Source organism: Thalia democratica, chromosome 2 (genome assembly GCF_965202585.1).
Source record: "Thalia democratica chromosome 2, ktThaDemo2.hap1.1, whole genome shotgun sequence".
In the NCBI taxonomy this organism is placed as follows: domain Eukaryota; kingdom Metazoa; phylum Chordata; class Thaliacea; order Salpida; family Salpidae; genus Thalia; species Thalia democratica.
Genome location: NC_139166.1, coordinates 10,769,359 through 10,790,020, shown reverse-complemented (window position 1 = coordinate 10,790,020; position 20,662 = coordinate 10,769,359). Strand labels below are relative to the sequence as shown.

Genomic DNA, 20,662 nt, shown 5'->3' with positions numbered 1-20,662 from the left:
GCCCAGTTCTATTTCGCAAACAAAAGCTTAGCTGTGCAAATACATCGTTAAAGACAAACGTTTTTTAAGAGATTATTTTGACCGGTTGCAGCCGTTGTTAGAGTTTTTTTTTACAAATAAGATAGTTTTTAAGATGTAAAGTTTCTAGCAGTTTTGATTTAGTGATAATTTAGAAAGTTAACGTGGATTTAGTTGATTGACTGTTGCATTTCAAGCGCAAGGTATTTTGAGTTATAAATAACTTTTAAAATTACGTCACAGGCAAAGTAAAATCAAATAAGCGGAAGAATACGGTCAATTTAAAAAGTTTTTGTGTTTAAGATTTTTTGATGAGTAGTTTTGTTAATTTGCTACTTAACAACAGGTTTAATAGAACATTAACAAAAACTCGTTTAACTAAAAGGTTTGATATTAATTTTAGTTAAACATTATTTTTAGACTATTCTTTTTTTATAAACCTGAAAAAATATACAATGCACATAAAAAATTAGACTTTAGTTGAGATCAAATATTTTAAGAAAGTTTTTTAAAAGCTGATTAGTATTATAGTAACTGTTTATCCAGAGTTTCTAAGCATACAAACTGTTTAATTAAATATTAAAAAAAAAGTCAAACAATCTCCACCTGATACTGCCATGCAATGAAGCCGTCCACCTTTCAACTGCTACTTATCATCGCCACAACGTTAATTACCTGCAATGAGGCGCAAAACAGAAGGTATAGGGCGCACAGGCACCGCTGCCCCAGGTACTGCTCCTGCTACAGGGGATCCACCGTCAGGTGTTCCAGGAACGGCATGCACCTTATATCCTACCTCAGGTTCCGACCGAGTACCATGTTAGTTTGTTGATCGTGATTTTTTGTTAATTTTAGGGTTTTTGTGATTGTACTTTTTTTTGAAACACCAAAAGCCTCAAAAGTGAATAAATTAAGCAACAAAATTTTAATCTAATAACTAATAAAATAATCAAGTGGATATTTGGTTTGGTCTAGTTTGCACTAAAAAAAAACTGAAATTGCTTTTGAAAAATGTAAATTGCCTCTACACTTTTCACCCTGAGCACTTGCCGTAATGAGCATTACGTAGTTTATCAAAAAGATAAGTAGCCTTATATCTACCAGTCAGAAAAGTAAAAATTGAAAATAACCTGATTGAGTTATTGAGCGTGCAAATTTAAAAATAATTTGTCGACTTATCATATTTGCAAGAAAAATTACCGCGCTTTCAACTTGTGCTGAATATTTTGCAAAGCAATATACTTGTGCAAACACACAAAAGTTTTTCGAAGCCTTTCTATTGGCTGGATTAAGTGGAAGCAAACATTTAAAATATGTGCTTTTATTTGCTCTTTGAAGTTATTTTGTTTAGTATGCTGATAACATTTGGTGTTTGCTTTAAAAATTAGAAGCTAAAGTGTGATAACAATAGTCAAAAACTAAAAACAAGATATTAATGGACAAATTAAACTTGCTGTATGTCGAACACGCTATATACTTTTAAAATATGTTGTTTATGTGTTGGAATTTAACCTTTGTGTGTAGTGAAAACACCCATTTTTATGTTGTTTCTAAAGTAGTGTATCATTTAAGTTTTATATTTTGACAAAAACACTGAACTTTTAGACAAAAAAAGCTTTTTAAAACAAACGTCAGAATTGCATGTCTAATTTTCAGTTAAATTCCAACAATTTTAAATAATAATGAATGACAAATGAAGCAATTATTACTGGTCATTTTATTTTCTAGTCTAGACTTTAATGTGAAGTTTTATCTTTGGCAAAATATTTAGTAAATTTTATCTCTTCTGGTCGATTGATCAAACTTTGACAATGTTCGCAAGATTAGCAGTAATCCAACATTGGAAATATAAAGGAAATTCTTTGATGCTAAATTGTATTTTTAGACTTTTATTTTATCGCTTTTAAGACGCTGTTCGAAATAGTAATTTTAACAGATTGACTTTTTTTATAACTAAAAACTTTTAACTTCAGTTTAGTATTAAAATATCTGACAGTCAAAGTTATAAACTTTTTTAACCTTAAAACGTATGAACAACATTACTTAAGGATATCTAAAATAATGTTTGATGTATTGTAGCAAAAGTTGTTTACGTAAATTTTAAAGTAAAAAGATTAAAGTCTAAAAACTTTGCTATAAGTTTTGTCGGCGCGATCAAAGCTAGCTATGAAAATGATTGATTGAGCTTGTTCTTGGAATAAGCGGCTTATTTGTCTCGGTAAACAAAAATATTTGAAAATTATTTGTATATTGCATACTTTTGTGTTGATTTACCACCTAATAAATATTTAATACTTGACATAAGTATACTTTAATTAATGAAATTAAACTATATTTTCTTCAAAGTTTAACGGCTAATATATTTATATAAAATAATGTTACTGAAATAAGTAACACTTGTCTTTTTATTTAAAGTTTTATAACTAATTTGTAATCAAGAACTTAAAAACTATTTATAAAATATGCTTTAAAGTTCAAAAATGCCTTTTTTTTATAGCTATGGTTTAATTTTGTTCAAGTATACATGTTTAAATATCATAGCAGCTTCATGCTTATTTAAAAATCTTACAAGAAAATAATTATTAAGAAAATCAGATACTTAGAATAGTTTAATCCCTTTATGTTTTGTATACATAATATAAAACTTTTACAGATTGTTTTAGAAAAATAATAAATAGACATTTAAAAAAAATCGTAGATCTTTTAGATGAGTAATTTTTCATAAAATAATGTTTTTGCTCAAAGTATGCTTGAGACTTTAATTTATGCGAGTGCTTAGTACTTCAAAAGTTCGTTAAACCAGCTGGATAAAATAAGTTTGAAAAAAAAAATTACTGCGGAATAGTGTTTTTGTACCAAAAACCTTATACTTTTATTTTGAATAGAGTACAAAAGTCTTCTATACAGCAAACAAAATATATTGCTATTTTGTTAAAGTTCTTTTTATAAAAAGTTACTATTTTTAAAATGTTTCAAAAGCTGACAATTTTTTGAAAAACTAGTTATGAAACATTTATTGCACTATATTCATATATTCACAGCTTCTAAAAAAGATTTATATTTTATATAAGTTTATTATATATGTTTACATAAATCTTCTAGATAGATGTATAATTTAAAAAGCTTTTGTTTCTACTTACGTCTTAAAAAACGTTGACGAATTTGTTATTATTTTTTGTCGTTTTAATAAAGTCAGAACAATATAAGTAACGTAAATTAATGCTTATTTTTTTTACTTGATCCAAAAAAAACATTGTTTGAAAATATTATTGTTGTTGTTATATCAAACATAAATAGCAATTATTTGGTAAAGCACCAAGTTGTAATTGCTTGCAAAATAAAACTTACATAATTTAACACTGTAATGGATACTTTAACACTACAATTAGTACATACTTCCTGGAAGTATTTCTTAAACTCGTTAACGTATTTAAATTTTAATATTTACGAATGAAATTTTTTAGAAGAATATGTGAACTGTGTGACCTGACGGTTAAGTAGTTAGTAATTTACCGATAATCTCAAAGTTAGCAGTTTAATTCTTAGAGTTAAGTTCTATTCTCCAGAGATTACTTTAAAATCCACTTAAGCTGAATTTATTGAAACTGAAAGGTATGAAGGTAGAAAAAAGTTTGTATTCAAATTATTAAACATTGGACTGCAAAACATGTATTTTCATACAATACAACAAGTTATTAAAAAACAATGTTGTTTTGTTTAGAAGTATGCTATGTAAAATTGTTGTTGAATTTATTTTACTCAGTTAAAGGTTGTTTCATAATTTTGCTGTGTGTTAGAAGTTTTTTTATTTTATTTTCAGTTTGAGTTGATAAGTTTTTCTATATTTTGATGGTAAAAAATCAAACGACTTTAAAAATTAGCAGTTTTTTACTACGTCATAATAAATTTTAAACGAAAAATGTTCTGCTTACCACTAGCAATTATAAACAGTTATGTACCAATGAACTATTTTGAACAAATTAAAATTAAAATTTTTTAACATTTAACAACAGATAATTCTTTTAAGTTTATATTTTGTTCTCGTAAAAGCTCGTTTGTAAGATCAAAGCTAATAATTTAGCTAAATCTTACTTAATCACAATTACAGCTACCGGAATAAATTAAATTATTTAATTACGTATATGTGGTTAACAAGTAAGGAATATTGGATAACAAACATGTTTTATTAATTATTACCGCAAAACAACATAGGCTAGTATATCAAACATTGAAATCATAAAATGTTCATAGAATCAGTTGAATAAGTAATCAACTAATAATTCAATTATATTGTAAAAGAGGTCTGAAAAGTATATAACAATCGTATTATTTGTATCCGATTGCTCGTAAAAAGTTCATTCTCACATCAATGCAATTAACAAACTGCAATTCTCAGATCCGTCAAAGTATGGCGAGCATAACCTGACAACTTTTTAATTACGTTTCATGCCATCACTTAAATTTTATTGTTTCGCGTCCAAGAAAACCTAAAAGATCAACTTAGTTTAAGTGCAAAGACAAACAAGTTGATTTAAAGCCGGTTAACCGAAATACAATGGAATTGTTGTTTACGTTTCCCTCTAATTAGCGGCTGAAAAACCACCAAAAAAACCGAAGAAAAAAGAGCAACTTTTGAGGGTATAAATTTAAGGAGAGGCAAAAGTTTCTTGTTTTACCAAAAATTAGCGCGTTCATTTGTTGTAAGAAAAGAAGCTTTTTGTTTTAAGTTTATATGTATTTTAACGCAACAAAAAAGCCTTATTTTAGTTTTGCAGACAGATAAAACCAAGTTTGTTTTGTATGGCCTAGTGAGCAATAAACAGAAAGTTCAAATCTTCTGGCTGTCATTTTCTTTGTACGAAAAATCTCAACAAGCAAACCGAACAAAAGCATCAATGCTGACAAGCAGCAGCGCACGAATGCAAACATCTCGTTTTCGAGGAGAAATTCGTCGGGGGAGGTGCGCGACATGTAGCGTTGTGTAGGAGGCGGCCGACGAGCAGGAAAGCGAGAAGGGCAGCGAGGGAAGTCGTCATGCTTCGATGGTTTCACGAAAACTCGCTTCAGTGCTTCGACGCCGGTAGACTGAACTTTTTTTTCAACAAGTTTTTTTGCGGCTCGCGGCTCGCTGTCGTTCAGACAGATTTGATGTTTTTTTTTATAATTATCTAGCAGGAGTGAAAGTATTAGACTTTTAGTGTTTTATTGAAAGTATTTAAAAGATTTTTTTTCCAGATTAAAATATCTGCAATCATTTTTGTGTGTGCAAAAAAGTGATTGCAGACGTTTCAGCAGATTATAAATAAGTCGAGTGCCGAAATAGGCCCTCAAAATTTTAATTGTTCGGCGCATCCAACCAAGTATGTATTGGTGTTTTAAGCGGCCACAGGGTGCTGGAGCCGAAAAGCCAGGAAGTGCAAATAAAAAAAAAGAACAAAAAAGGGGAAAGAAAAGAAGCTTTTAAGTGATTGCGTTGAAGAGGGGCGAAATTAAAACACCTCTCGTTTGTTGGCGAAAAAGTTTTATGTTTTCCTGTGTGTAAGTGACAAGAATTAATACTGCGTGCTGATAAATAAAAGTAGGTTGCGTGGCAACTGTGATGCTGCAGTATCAGTTTCAGTTAGAAAAAAATCTGGCATTTTGATAAAAAAATGATATTTTTCTTTCGTATTAAGTTTGAGTTTTTGTGAAAAGAAAGTGTTTTTTCAGTTATTAAACTTTAGTGCACTTTGCTTAAAGTTCAAAGTGATAATGTTTGTACCACGTATTAGGTTGAAGCAGTGCTTTTTTAAACTTTTTATTTGCATTATTTTAGTTTTAATGTCATAGAACAAATACATACGTTTTATTTGCTAACACATTTGTTCGTTTCACAGTTGTCTGCTAGTTTTTATGAAAATTTTCATTGTTTGCGTTTTGTTTTGTTTACTTAGTTAAAGAAATACAGAGCAAAGTTTCAAAGTGAAGAGCTTTGTTTGCATTCGAAAAGGCAGACATTCACTTCAAATTAGACAAGTAATTTGCTTTTTGTTGATGCAAAGTTATGAGAGATTATAAACTGAAACATCTGTCAGCTTTAAATGCTGAGAAAAAAAGAAATTTTCAACGTTTTTATTAACGTAATTTAACGCCAGTTGTTGAAAGTGTTTGTTTCTAGCAAGTGTTTTATTACTTTTGAAAAATAAGCTTAAAAACAAGTATTAACTTTAAAATATTTCATACGTTTTTGTTATGTAGAGTTATAAACTTTTGAGTACAACACATAAAAATTATTTGTTTATAAAAATACTTTGTTCTAGTGAAAAAAAAAACTTCAGTTTTGGTATTATTAAAAAAAACATGTATAGATAAACATATTTCTTTCAGCAATCTAATTTGTTCAGATGAGATTATTAACATTTGTCGTGTTGGCAACGTTGCTGTTGCTAGGCAACTGCCAGCGTCGCCACAGGCCCCACCTGCACCGGAGGGGTCCCCACAGAAACTGCCCCCAAAACTGCGATTGTTACGGGGCCAGGGTCAAATGCCTCAGGTACGGTCTGAAGGCCGTGGCCAACTTGAAAAGAAGGCCTGCCACTATGTAAGGAAAATAAGTTTGATTTTCAATAAATAAGCGAAAATACTTTATTGTTTTTTTATAGTAAGTTGAGTTGTTTTAAGCACTCTAAAACAGTTAAAATAGTTTGTTTTCTTTGAAATTTATTGAAATAAGTTAAAAAAAAATCACTTTTAAGTTTTATTAAAATGAAGATTGTTATCAATTACCAAGAAAATTTTAAAATTGTTATATTGCACATAAGAATGTGTGCAATTTAAAATTATATATGCTCTCTTCTGGCGTGTAATTTAGCTGCAAATTGATTCAAATAAATGATCTTTTGACACTTATTTGTACTTTGGTTTATTCAAAGAAATTGCATTTGATATTAATATGTAGTGCGTACAAAGTTTTTTTTAAATATGTTTTTATGACAAAATTGGCAAACATTATTACTACAATTACAATATTAAAAAAGCTGATTGTAAAAATCAGTTATTTGATCAGGACTATTTGCTTTGCTGTTATAATGTTTAATTGGCTTGTGCTGGCGTTTTGTTAACAATAAAAAAAGCACTTTGTTGAAAAGATTCAGTAGCTTTATTATAAAACACAATGAGTTATATTTGCTTTTAAGTGCCCTTTCCATACAGGAAGCTTTAAAAATAATAAAAGCTTCTGACAAAATAAAAATTCTGCTAGCTGTACCAGTAGGTGTAGTTGTGTCTGGGAAATTTGGAATGAAATCGTGTATTTTCCGTGTACTTTAAAATATTTCTGGTCAATTTTAAACTAGCTGAATTTGTCTGCTAATTCATTAACATTTTTGCAAACACAACTGAGCTTGCGTTAATTTGAAAATGCGATTGTTAGTTAATTTAATTTAAAAGTTTTACAAGTTGTTCCCAGTCTTGGAAGTTGTGGGATTTTTTGCCACGTACAACTAAAAGCTAGGAATATATGTATTAACACGAAATTTAAACATTGAGTTTGTGCGTAATTATTGGTTTAGCTTCTATAGAACCAGCTGTTTCTTTATAAAAGTCTTAATTTTTATGATAATAAAAAAAAATTGTTGAAATATATTAAATCAAGAGTAACAAAAAAATTATATTTTCTATCAATTTTTTTTAATAAATTAGTTATTTAAAATTCATTGCTTTTTCAAAATAAAAATTATATTTTTCGAACTTAGTTTTTGTTTGTATAATCTTTTGTCAAACTTACTTAAAATTAGACGACACAATTGCTTTATACAAACATTTCGGCTCATTTAAAGATTACATGTGACAACGTCTCAAAAACAAAACTTCAAAATTTAACTCTTGTTTGCGGATCATAGAATGTTTGATTAGTGTCATTCGTTATCTCGTTAGATGGACTCTTATCAATTAATATCTTGCTTATAATCCACGCTGACCTAAATGTTCTTAATCTATCTTGGTCGTGAGAGATTTTAAACCGTTTTGATGTGATCTTGTGTACACAAAACAAAAAAATACTAAACGCTCGTATTGTTTCAAAGTATAAACTTTAGAAACTAAATAATCTTCAAACCTAACTTTTTATTTTACCGTAAACATTAACAAGCCACATCAAAGGTTTCTATAAAAGTTTAAAAGGCAATTTTTCGAAAAGGGCAGCTTTAAAAGCGCAGTCATTACATTCACATTTAAATCATTTTCACAGTAGCCTTTTTTATTTACCTTGAACGGTATAATCCCACGTTTAAGCTGCAAAGTAGCATAAATCGTTTTCTGAACCATCAAGCTTTTTACATTGACTTTGTACTTTCTACAGCAGCCTTTTTATTTTCACCACAAACAAGGTAACTACCACAACTGAGGCTCTGTTCTTAATTAAAATAAAATTAAAGTGCATACCTTTTAGTTTTAAAAGAAATCATCATTACCTTGGCTGTTTATCACAAACAAGATAACTACCACATCTGAAGCGAGTTTTGCACCTGGAAGTATAAAGATTCACTTTTCAATGGCTTAATTGAAATTTAATTGAGCGATGGCGTTTAGTTAGTAAATACTTTCAATATTTGTTGAGTTTGTTGTCTTTACAGTACAATGAAGCTTTTGACGCTTTCAGACTTCAAAGTTGTTTTGTGTTTTTAAAAGATCTTTTAAAAGATGTGAAAGCTGTTATTACTGAAAAGATTAAAAGGTTTTTGCCTTATCAAGATGAAGTTGTCATAAAGGGAATTATTAAAACAACAATGAAATAATTCAATATACAACATGCTTTGAACTGAATGAACTGTTTGCTGATATTGAGTTTGTGCAACAGTTAAATGAATTTAGGAATTTATAAAGTTCTGACTATATAATATACAAAAAAATAGAGGTTAGGTAAGAAATTAGTATTAAACTTTAGTTAAGAGAAATGTTGAATGAATTTTCTGAAGGGAGTAACAAAAATTTAAAAATAAATTAAACCAACAGTAATCTATAAACAGTTAACTATAAAAGACTAAAAACTAAGTACACGTTTAAAAAAGTTATGTTAATAATTTACAAATTTAATTTAATTTTCAGTGACTTGAGGAACAACAATATTAGGCAGCTTCCACCAAGACACTTTTCACCATTCTACAATCTCACATCTTTGTTAGTTTGTTAATTATATATATAAATAAAGTTGTTCAACATTCTACAACTTACTTTCTTCTCAGTTTGATTCTTATAAGTTTTAAAAGTTTTTTTTTTGCAATTTAAGATCTTATAGCATGTAGCTAAAATCTATATTTTATTTAAGTTTGTTAAAAGAATTTTTTAAGGTAGCCTCATCAAACGTTATTAAAAGAACTCTCCAAATTTTTCTTTATTTTATTCATTACTATTTGAAATTTATACCATTTAGAGTAAGAAGTTTGTTCTATTCTTTTATTAGATATTTATTTTTTTTAGTTATAACGATTTGAAATGTGACAACTTAAAAAAAACTAGGACGTTTATAAATCAACAACCTTATGCTTAAAAGGAATAAAGCAAAAAAATAAAAAAATCCAACTTATTTTTGTTTTATTTTAAAAAAGATTTAAATACTTGTTTTAAAGTACGTTTTATAATCAGTTTTTGCCCTTGTTTAGTTATTTTCAACTTAATTTTTCTCATTTGACCTTTTTTTTGTGATTTTAGCACAAGTTAACAAAATTAGCTTGTTTCCTGCCGAAAGATTAATTTGATTAAAGCAGCATAAAGATAACTATTCAGTAATTGATTGATTGCTAATTTACAAGTTATCCACATTAAAGCACTTCTTTGAAACGTTGATAAAAAATGATTTAACAAATAAAATTTGCTGATTAGGTAAAACTAAAAAGGTATTACACGTATTTGTTATCTTTTCAGCCTTTTCTTTCTATTTTATCAGTCTTTATTTTATTATATATCTCAACTTACGTGTTCAGACCGTTTTGAAAAATGTTTAATGTTTGATACAAATATTCACAAACAGTTTTTGTTTTTTAAATAGTCATTTAAAAAACTTATAAGTTTATTTTGTTTCTTTAATCTGTTTATAATTAATGGAAAGTAAAGAAAGGTAACATTTCGAAACTAATTTACAAGTGCAAATTTTTTTGCTAATTTTAGTTTTTTGCAGCAGCTTCAATTACAAGAATTTTATTTTAAACAATGTAACTCAACAGTGCCATTGGGCTAATTTATTTAGTTTGGTGGAGAAAAATACCTTCATTGACAATTGTCATGGCCAGGCACAAAAGTTTGCCTGTAGCTTTAGTAAGCAACTTAAATGTTTTTGGTTTGATACAGTCTGCAAATTAAGAATTTTCCAGCTAAATAATCCTATTAAATATATATTTTCCGCCCCGCATTCAAACAAATGGTTTCTTTAATCCCGGGCACCGGAGATTTTCAAAGTAGGAAGTTGCGGTTGCAGTTCGCATTAAAACCACATCTTGCCTGGTTATAACTACACTATATTAAGTTTTATTGAAGTCCAGTTTTTTTTCAAGTTAGCTCGAGAGTCGTGAAACTAATTAAAATACTTCAGTGTTTACTTGATGGTAGTGTAACAAACTCACCCTATTTTGTTGTTTGTTTATAAAGAACATTTTTGTTAACATCATATCAAAATTCAGGAAATATTAAAACATTAATATAAGCTGCAATATTAAATTATGGTAATAATTTAAACAAAACACTATTCAGCAAAAATAATAAATAGTTGCTCTAAATAAAGTAAAAGTTTTAAGGCAGGCTCGTAAAAATACCAATAAATGCAGCAATAAGCCTTGCAAACGTCAACAAGTGTGAAAATATTTCTTAATAACCGCAAGTATGAATTCCTTAAATATTCACTGTAAACTATTTAGCGCTTGAAACTACTTAACAAGCCTAATATATAATTTGAAATAGTTTAAAAGTTCGTAATGTTTACGTTAAATTTTTATTTGGCGCTTACTGACAGCTGCAATGTAAACAATCTTCAGTTTTTATGTAAAACTTGGCACAATTAACATTCTTCTGGCAAGTTGTGGAATTCACACAATCTTGGTTAATCTCCCAGATAATCTGCCCACTGATCTTTAAAAACTTTTTTGTAGTAACTCACAGCAATACTCACCTGTCAATCTCGTTAACATCAAATAATTTACTGCTGATATTTTGTTAAAAGCTTATTTAGTTTTAAAACAAATAAAAAAGTATTATAACTGTCAAAATTTAAAATGTTTTTTTGATTTTTTGCAACTTAATTATTTCAATGAAAAAAAAATTTAAGCTAATTTATATAGTTTAGAGACTTGTAAAAGCACACTACTTAAAATTTGTTTTTATTTTAAACGAAAAATTCTATCAAATTTCAACTTTAAGATTTAGTTACAAACCCAACCATGAAATGTAAGTGCGTTACTTTGCAATACACAAAGCAACTTACCAAATCAAGCTTTCTGAAACTTTCAAATAAACAAAGCCATAAAAGGATTTATTTTTTAATATGCAACAGTGCGTATCAGCTTCTGTTTGTTTACAAACCCGCTGTCTTGACTGCGCATGAATAAACAAAAACAAACAATAGAACCTCCAGTATAACTGAACAAACTTGAAGCGTTTTAAATAGTTTATTTCGTTGCTACCAAGTAGAATTTATGTCTAGACGAAGCCTCTTAAAAACATTCTCTTGTCGTGACAGTAGAGTTTGTCTCAATGAAGAGTAACAACTTGTAACTTTTCAATTTCATTGATTATGTATATACGCATGTAGATTTCTTTTAGTTTTGTAAATTAGATGCTTTGACTTTTAACTTTGAAAGAGATGATGTTATATTAGTACACTTTAATTTATATTTAGTAATTTGAAACACTATCAATATTTAAAAGTTATTTATCTTTTTATCAACTTTTCAAAACTTGCTTATCTCAAACTATTTTTTTAATGGTTTTTTTTTCTTATTTTCAAACATATTTTTACTGTTGTTTGTACATAGTTCTATGAAACTTATAAGCTTAATGATAATAAACTTTTTTTATCCGGCACTTTTTATTTGTAAGACGTTTTTCCTGTTTGTAATGTAACCAATGTTATGTGTATTCTGAAGTTGAACTTATATTTAGCCTTTTAGATATGTTATCATTTATTAAGAGTTGTTTGTCTTTTTATTAAAATTGTTTTAAACTTGCTTATCTTAGACTAGGCTTTTTTTTCAGTTATTTTTATATTTTTCATACTTTTTTGTCAATGATCACACATAAGTTTGTAAAACTTAAACTTTTTTATGAAATGTCTTTATTTGCTAAGCACGTTTTGTTTTTCAAATATTTCTGTATGCAACCACATTGTGTGTATTCTGAAATTGCGGTTGTACAGCCGACTGAGCTGTGGATTGTGTTTACGTCTCAATCACACAAACTTTCTCACAAAATTAAACATTTTACAGACTTCTTGACCACAACGAAATAAGGGGAATTGGAGAACTTTCCTTCGACGGACTAAACAACCTGCAATACTTGTAAGTTTAATGTTTTTTTTATCTATATCTTAAACTTTCAATATGATTAATTTCTTTTTTGGAAACAGTAAAGACTAAATTATACATCTTAAATACTTCAGTTTGTTAAAATAAATGATAACGTAGTTTAAACTTTTAATAAGTTAAAACGATATATAAAAAGTAATTATAAACAAGTAGTGTTTTGTTTTTGCTAAACTAATTAATAATTATTAAATTCTGTCTTTATCTTTAATTTAAGCTGTGTTTAAGTAAGCTTGGATTTATAGTTGAATTTGTGTGTAAAATTTATTGAAACACATAATTAATATTTTTAGTTGTTGTTGAAAAATTTAGTTTTTTTGCATTAATTTTGGAAACTAACTGTACTTTATAAATTTTATATAGTTATTCACGGTAAAATTTTTTTTAAAGATTTTTTATTCGAAACAAGTTATCTTAAGCTTAACTAAAAACTAAATTACAACTTACTTTATGCTTATAAGTATAAATTTTGCACATCAAAAACATTTCTGCGCAAAACTAAAATCGAGCAGATTAAACTCTAAGCCGAACAAAAGCGTTTCACTTAGTTCAAAAGGTCAATAAAACCAGTAAACAGCTCAAAAAAAAGCTTTAAGTAAAAAATAATTTCCGAATGCGTGAACTCTTACGCCTTTGTCTTGCATCAAAGATTTAATAGCTGGGCACAAAAGACATGATGAAAGGGGAGTTCTAATTTTAAAAGCGAGCGACTTTGTAATGGGGTCACCGCACCCTAAATTCGCCTAATCCCAACACAAACACGTAATTTCCAAACTTTTAATTTTACAGGTACTTGTACGAAAACAGAATTAAGTCAATTCACAAGCGCAGCTTAAGAAGTCTCACTTCGCTAAAACAACTGTGAGTTTTGTTTTTAACTTGAATATTAAAGAAAAATATTAAAGACCTTAAAAGATAGTGACACTGGTTTAATTTTATTAAATTTTAACTCTCTTATTATCAAAATTCCAGTTTTAAAAATTTAACGAGCTAATTCGATTATGTTTTTTGTTTGTTTTTGATGTTCTTTTTGTGCATATGGTGTAAAATAAAAACTAAACTTAATGTATCTCTGTTCTCCTAAATGAATTTAAGAATCTAAGTATGAACAAAACAAACATTTGCCAGTTTGCTAATAGTTTTGTTGCATTAAAGTTCATGTTACACTTAAGTTTTTAGCAACGTTATAATTTTTTCAGATATCTGCACGCCAATGAGATAGTTTCAATAGCTCCTACGACTTTCTGGCCATTGAACAAATTAGAAAGATTGTAAGTAATGTATTTGTAGACTTAAAAATTTTTTACTTACTTATCATTTTGTTTTTACTAGTATATGATTTAAGGTTTTAATTTTTATTAGTTTTAGACAAAGTTACATCTAAGAAGCTAAATAAATGTTTTCTGTGTAACTTGTTTTTTTTACTTTAGATCTTTTAACTTTTGTTTGAAATCGAGTTTAAAAGTTATTAAGCTCAACTTGGATATTTACCTGAAACTTATGCAAAAGCTTACACCAGAATCTAAACACTTTTACAACGTATGTATTCACAATATAAGTTTTAAGCTTACAAATTCAGCACACTGTTTACAGTGTATTGTTATCAAAACTTTTTTTTTTTCAGGTTTCTTTCAAACAACCGACTGACAACTTTGCCAACTCGAATTTTTTCAAGACTGGAAAGCATACACAAAGTGTAAGTTTTGGAAAAAAATAAAATAAATAAAAAATAATGAAATATCTTAAAAAACTATACCTTTCTGCTTTTAGACACGCGATCAACTTAAATCTGGGTGTTTAGATATAATTTAATTTAAAAACTAAAATAAAAATATGACAAACAAATACCATCTACTTCTTATTATTTGAAAATGTTTCTTAATTTAAAAAATTTAGTGTGAAACTTTCTGCTATACGTTAGCTCAAAACTTTTCTTTCCTCTAAGACATTGTAATCATCCAAAAGCACTAAATTAGATTAAAGTTTCAATTTTCATCTCAAAAACAAAACAGTAAATCATCATTACTTATTGAGACACACAAATAAGTAATTTGGTAGCCAATTTGCATGGGCGCAATTTGTAGAAAATGAGATAATTAAGCGGTAAAACAGCCAGGCTTATAGCTACAAAAGTATTGAGAAAGTTGTAATCAGTTTTGTAATCCGAACAGTTGTAATCTTCAGCTGAAATCACAGAAATTAAATTGGGTTTTCTGAGCCTCTGCTAACACGATTATTTCGACTTTTTTGAAGTTGAGCTTTAATGTGGTTTAGATGCTGTGAAAGTTTTAAAATTTTGTGTTTTAGAGCTTTTTTATTCTTTTTACTTTGATTTGTACATTTTTATCTTTAAAACCTTGTAAAATATTTGCTTCAAAATTTACTAAAGTTAATTTTCTGCAAAAAATGTTATGTTTTAGAACTTTCTTATTCTTTTCGTTCTTTATTTACACATATTTTTATAAAAAAAACTACGTAAAAATTTTTGCTCGAAATTTCATAAAACATCTGTCTTTTTGCTGACAACTTTTATCTTAATTCTAATACAAATCACAGAAAAAAATTTCATAAACGTTTTAAAAGGTTTTGTAATGTTTGTCGCTTTAAGCATTTATAAACCCACTTGAGCTAGTTCATGCAATTACGCATTTCTGCACAACATTACATCATTTGTCAACAAATAGATAATTATTAATGTACACACAAATACACGTGCAAAATCGTACGTGAAATTATTTTGTTTACAAAAATTTAATCCAAACTCGTGAGCGAATTCCAACCTAAATGTTTGTTTGTGTCTCAACGGTTTTTGTCAATGTTTAAAAAAAAATATATGCTGAACTTAATTTGAACTTACAAAATATTAGCTAGTTTTGGCATGAATAGATAGTTTTAAATCAAAAATGCTTAAAATAAAAATAACCGAAGTTAAGTAAACCAGTTAGGTATATATATATAAATGTGGCTTTTAAAAATAGTATAGCTGAATCCAAATTTAGGACAATACTAACCAATATTAGCATATTTAAATATTATTTAAAATTAAAATTTACATAGCGATAGTTCTTTAGAAACAACTCACTGTTAGGACGTAATATAAAAAAAAAACCGCAACAGATAAATATTTAAAAACAACCCAAAATTTATTAATTAAAGATATTCTCACACTGATTTTTATTATTTTCCGTTCATCTGTAGAACTTCACTTCTACTAATCCATGTCAGATTATCCATGTCAATCAACTAGTGGAAAGTTCAACATTCAAAATATCCAGATAATTGTTTAAGGCATAGTCGGTTATTACGTAACTATAATGTAAATCGTGCCATGTTCTTTCTGAACGTTGTATTGTTAACGTTTTTTTTTAAATTAATCTACGCTCTTAAGGGAATTGAAGTTATTTTTGTAACGACATAACTGTGTTTATTTGTTTTAAGCTCAATATAATTGTAAAAATTATTGGATTTTATTGTTCTATTTCCTACCATAATTACTTAATCCCTTTGTAACTTAAGTATCTTAACCAGTTAAAAAATATTTTGTGTTTAAATATTCAATGTAAGTTTTAATACCTACACACAAATTTTTGTACTTTTTGATTTTTTGCAAACAAATAAGACCTACTACAAATTAGATTTTCGTGTAATACGTAATTCGATGTTTAATTCATTTTACAAAAACGTGAGTTGTTTAGTGATTTAATGTCAAAAATACTTTGTAAACCCTTTCGAAACAATAAACTCGTTCAATGCTATTTTTGGTTTTCTTAATTTTATGTAAAGCTTCTTGTAAAAAAAAAACTTTCTTTAAATAATAGACTTAAAAACAATTAAAATGATCAAAAATAAAATAAAAAGCGTGATGATTTCTACTTACAACAACTGCTTTTATACTGTTGAGTGTTAAGTATTAACGTTTTTTAGAGAAAGAATTTTTTTGTTTCTCAATTATTAAGCAAAACAGTTAAGCCAAGTTATGCAGTATAAATAACTTGTTTAGTGCACATATGCTTAATAAATACAGCTTAATATCATCAACACCTCCTCAGGCAGCTGAGTCACGCAGCTAATAAATGTTTATGATGATAACTATATACTTATATTTCATGTATCTAAAAATCATCCTTCTACTTCTCAGACAACTAAAGTTGACAATCTTGAGTATCAACATAAGAGTAGAAAATTTATGAAAGTTTTAATAAAAATCAAACATTACTTTGAAACCAAATAACTGTTCAGGCAAATGGGAAAGTGTTTAGTCGTTACTTTAACTTAAAAAAGACTATAGTTCTAGCCCCTAATCTAACAGGTTTATTTTTTTTAAATTTAATTTACCTTTTTAACCATTTTTCTGTGTTAAATAGTATTAGTGAGGAAAACTATTTTAAGAAATAAAAAAAAATAATAATGTTTTAAAGTGAAACAACTTTACACCAGCTATACAAAGGTTATTTTAGCTTAAAATGTTGATCAATCCAACCCCTATATGTAATAAGTTTTTCTAAACTTCTTATTTTTTAAACTAAAACTTACCTACAGCCAACTGGGAGGGAATCCCCTTCAGTGCGACTGCAACCTGGCGTGGTTGCGTCAGTGGGGAGAAGTTCACGATGACGTCATACTGCTTGCAAAGTGCGTCACCCCGCGTCACGTGACCAATCACGAGCTGGCGGACGTTCCGCTCGAGCAGTTCACATGCGACGGAAGTTCCGATGGTTTGTTGCGTCATAGAAATATTTATAAACTTAAGTGTTACATCACAAAACATTAAAAACAATAAAAAAAAAATAATCATATGAATAAAATAATTCGTTTTTATTTTGTATTTTGAAATAGCTCACAATTTTTTTTTTTCTTGACACTTTAAAGTTATTACAATGTCGGTTGTTACTGTTGCAAACAAATAAAAAACGTCTGCAGCTTTATTTTACAAAATATTAAAGATAAATAAGTTATTTTTGTTTCATTTATCTATACACTCCACTTTATCTTATTTAGCTTTAACGAATTCAAAGTTTCAAGTCAAAGCAAAGTAAAAAGTACCTAATTAAATTTAAACTAGAAGTTAATTTTTTCAGTCGAACCCTCAATAGAAGTCCCTCCCCACAATGCAGAAGTCGCACAAGGCCATATAATCAGGTTCAAGTGTCAGGCGAGCGGGTCCCCAACACCCGAAATTACCTGGAATTTTAACGGGTATGTTTATTTATAATGAATAATAAAATAATATGAACGATGTTTACCATTAAGAATAAAGTATTTGGTTTTTATATAACCTAAAAAATTAAAAAGTATTTTACACCCCAACTCTCAAAACTATTTGGAAATCTAATGGGTAAGATATTTATAATAAAAATTGACAAACTTTTCAAATTGTGAATTTTTTACCTGAAAAGTTATAAAGTTTACATTATAAAGTGAAAATTAAGTAGAATCTCAATACCTCGTATTATATTAGGTGACACACTGTTTTTACAGCAATTTGTAACAAATACGAATAAACTAATTTTTTTAAATAAAAGATAAATTATGGTTAAATATTGAAAGATAAAACTTTTACTTAGTATATTTAAACTGCTGTTATTACTACAACATTATGAGAACAAACAACTTTATAATCTTAAAATAATTAAATAATAGCTAAATGTACTTTTGTGATATCAACAAAGTTATAAATTGCGATTGTTGTAACTTTAAATGATACTAACTATCAGGGCATCGATTCAGTTGGACGGTAGGGTTCGAGTTTTGGCCGACGGGACATTACTGATACAATCAGCCAGGGAGGCCGATGCAGGTAATGATTTATCATATCTACATCTTTTCGAACAAATCATACAAAAAAAAAGTTGCAAAAATTACATTGTATGAAGATTAAAAAATATTCTTATTGATAAGATAAAAATGATTAATTCAACTAGAGAGTTAGATTCTTAAAATAAATACAATGATTAATTATTCAATGAAATAGTATAAAATGATTTAGAAAACTGATGAATAACATTAAGCAGTTAGTAAACGTAGTAGGCTTTATTTCTTACCACTTAAGTGATTGATCGTAAATATATAGATATAGAACACTATCTTAGACGGTAGAACTTTGTAAAAGTTGACTTCAACAATGCTAGGTTGACGAGTTATTATGTAAATAACTTTTGTTTTGACAAGATTCTACGATAAATAGTAGTGATAGATTGGTTTGTATACTATAAGATGCTTAAAAAAACAACTAAATAAATTCAGTCTATTTTTTTAAGTTTAAAAAAGTTATTAATTATGTTTTTTGATACATCTCTATAATAAAGATTGAGATAAAACAACGATGATTGATTGAAACTTTGTAAATATTACGACCTAAAGTAAAAAGATACCAATTTTAAGTCAAGGTATAAATTGTGACAAAATTGACAAGGTTCAAGTACTGATAAGTTAATAATGACTGATTGTAACTAGATTTATCTGTCCTTGTTTACACTTTTCATCGAAAAAAAAATCAATGTTGATGAAAATTTTTCAAAAATTTTGATTAGATTTAAATTTGTATTAATTTTACAAAACTCTGATACTACTCATTAATATGTTTTGACATTCAAGATGATCATTCTCTTTGTAGTTTGTAATTTCTTTAATTTTTTTATATATTAAGTTTTAGATATCATAATGGTTTAAATTAAAATCTAGGCTTTACAAGCGTAAGTTAAGATTAATTTATGTTGAATAAGACTTTCTTGACTAGTTAAAAAAGTTTAATCAGGTCCTTTAGCTTTTCTAACAAATAATAAGTTTTAAAATTTATATGGGAGGTAAATCTATCAGCCTATCTTGTCAAAATTAAAACGCTTTATTATAAATAGATTAGACTATTGTTATTGCTTATCTTAGTTAAAGGAAAGTAGTTAAAGTACAGTTATACGCTTATAATACCGAATGCAATTATGATAACAATGCATGCTATCTTTTATACAAACTTCTTTTCTGGTAGATGTTTTTAGCATAAAGGTTGTAATCTATAAAAGTCAAAGTTTTAATTTATGGTACGGTGTAAGATGCAAATGTGAATAGTGATTAATTTTAACGAGAAAACTCTAAAGTGTCATGTTGACAACTTCAAGTTGATAAAAACAAGTTGCAATTTAATTTTGTGTTTGACGAGATTTTCTGTTAACAATATAGTGATTGATTATGAAAAACATTTTAGAAGCAAAACTGTTGATGTGAAATTTTTCAAATGAAGTTAATTTACATGTAGCTCAGGTCAATGGTAAACAAGTTTACAAGATATTTTCGAATATTGTAAATACTTAGGCATATTTAACATTTATAAACTTTGTTAATAAATGTTTTTGTTTTCGACTCAAAATATTACAAGGGTTTTAAGTTTATACTACCTAGTACACCCTTAAACAAAACATATAAACTAATTTCATGCCTTCGATTTAAAACATACTTCTTTTTAAAATAAATAATTTTCTAATTTTCAAATGAAAAGGCATAGTTACAAATGTAATTAATTGACAGTAATTAATTGCAGCAAGAGTTTTTGTTGTTATTAGTATTTCTTGTTTGTCGGTGGTAGTTTCGTGGGAACATATCATTTTACTATAGATTTTAATAAATTCTAATCAGGAAATGAAACTTTGTTAACGTGTTGACAAAAAACTTGAATCGTTGAAATAAAAACAATTCTCAAAACACAGCATTGACTTTTAGACATTAATTTAAAGTCAATTACATTTTTATCGAGTACTAATGTGTTGTTCATAAATGCTGTGATAAGTTTTATTTTATTTACGTTGATTGTTTAAACACTAGTAAAGTTTATGTATTTTTTTTTTTTTGTTTTAAACTAACTTCAACACAAATTTTAAAAGCAAAAGTTTAGAAGTTTTCAAAAACCCATCAAATAAATATAAGAAAAACAAGCCTTAAATACCACTGTGGTATCAAAATAAACTTTTAAGTAATAAACACTTAATTATAGATTATTTAATAAAGCTAAAATTTACAGCCGTCAACAAGTTATTCGACTTAACCATAATAAATAGATTTAAATTCTAAAAATAATGCTTAATTCAAAAACTTCTACCAGCATTATAGAT

At 27.6% G+C, this 20,662-nt stretch overlaps 1 protein-coding gene across 2 annotated transcripts in view; it reads left to right on the top strand.

The window, feature by feature from the left end:
- Nucleotides 1-568: 568 nt before the first annotated feature.
- The window catches only part of LOC145849913 (peroxidasin homolog), a 58,386-nt gene continuing 38,292 nt past the window's right edge, over nucleotides 569-20,662 (top strand). For both annotated transcript variants that reach the window (XM_082955018.1, XM_082955017.1), the window contains exons 1-9: nucleotides 569-837; nucleotides 9,103-9,174; nucleotides 12,468-12,539; nucleotides 13,353-13,424; nucleotides 13,763-13,834; nucleotides 14,188-14,259; nucleotides 17,103-17,278; nucleotides 17,642-17,759; nucleotides 18,278-18,360. In XM_082955018.1, the coding sequence (XP_082811144.1) occupies nucleotides 641-837; nucleotides 9,103-9,174; nucleotides 12,468-12,539; nucleotides 13,353-13,424; nucleotides 13,763-13,834; nucleotides 14,188-14,259; nucleotides 17,103-17,278; nucleotides 17,642-17,759; nucleotides 18,278-18,360 (934 nt within the window). In that variant the 5' untranslated portion in view covers nucleotides 569-640. The remainder of the gene's footprint in view (nucleotides 838-9,102; nucleotides 9,175-12,467; nucleotides 12,540-13,352; nucleotides 13,425-13,762; nucleotides 13,835-14,187; nucleotides 14,260-17,102; nucleotides 17,279-17,641; nucleotides 17,760-18,277; nucleotides 18,361-20,662) is intronic.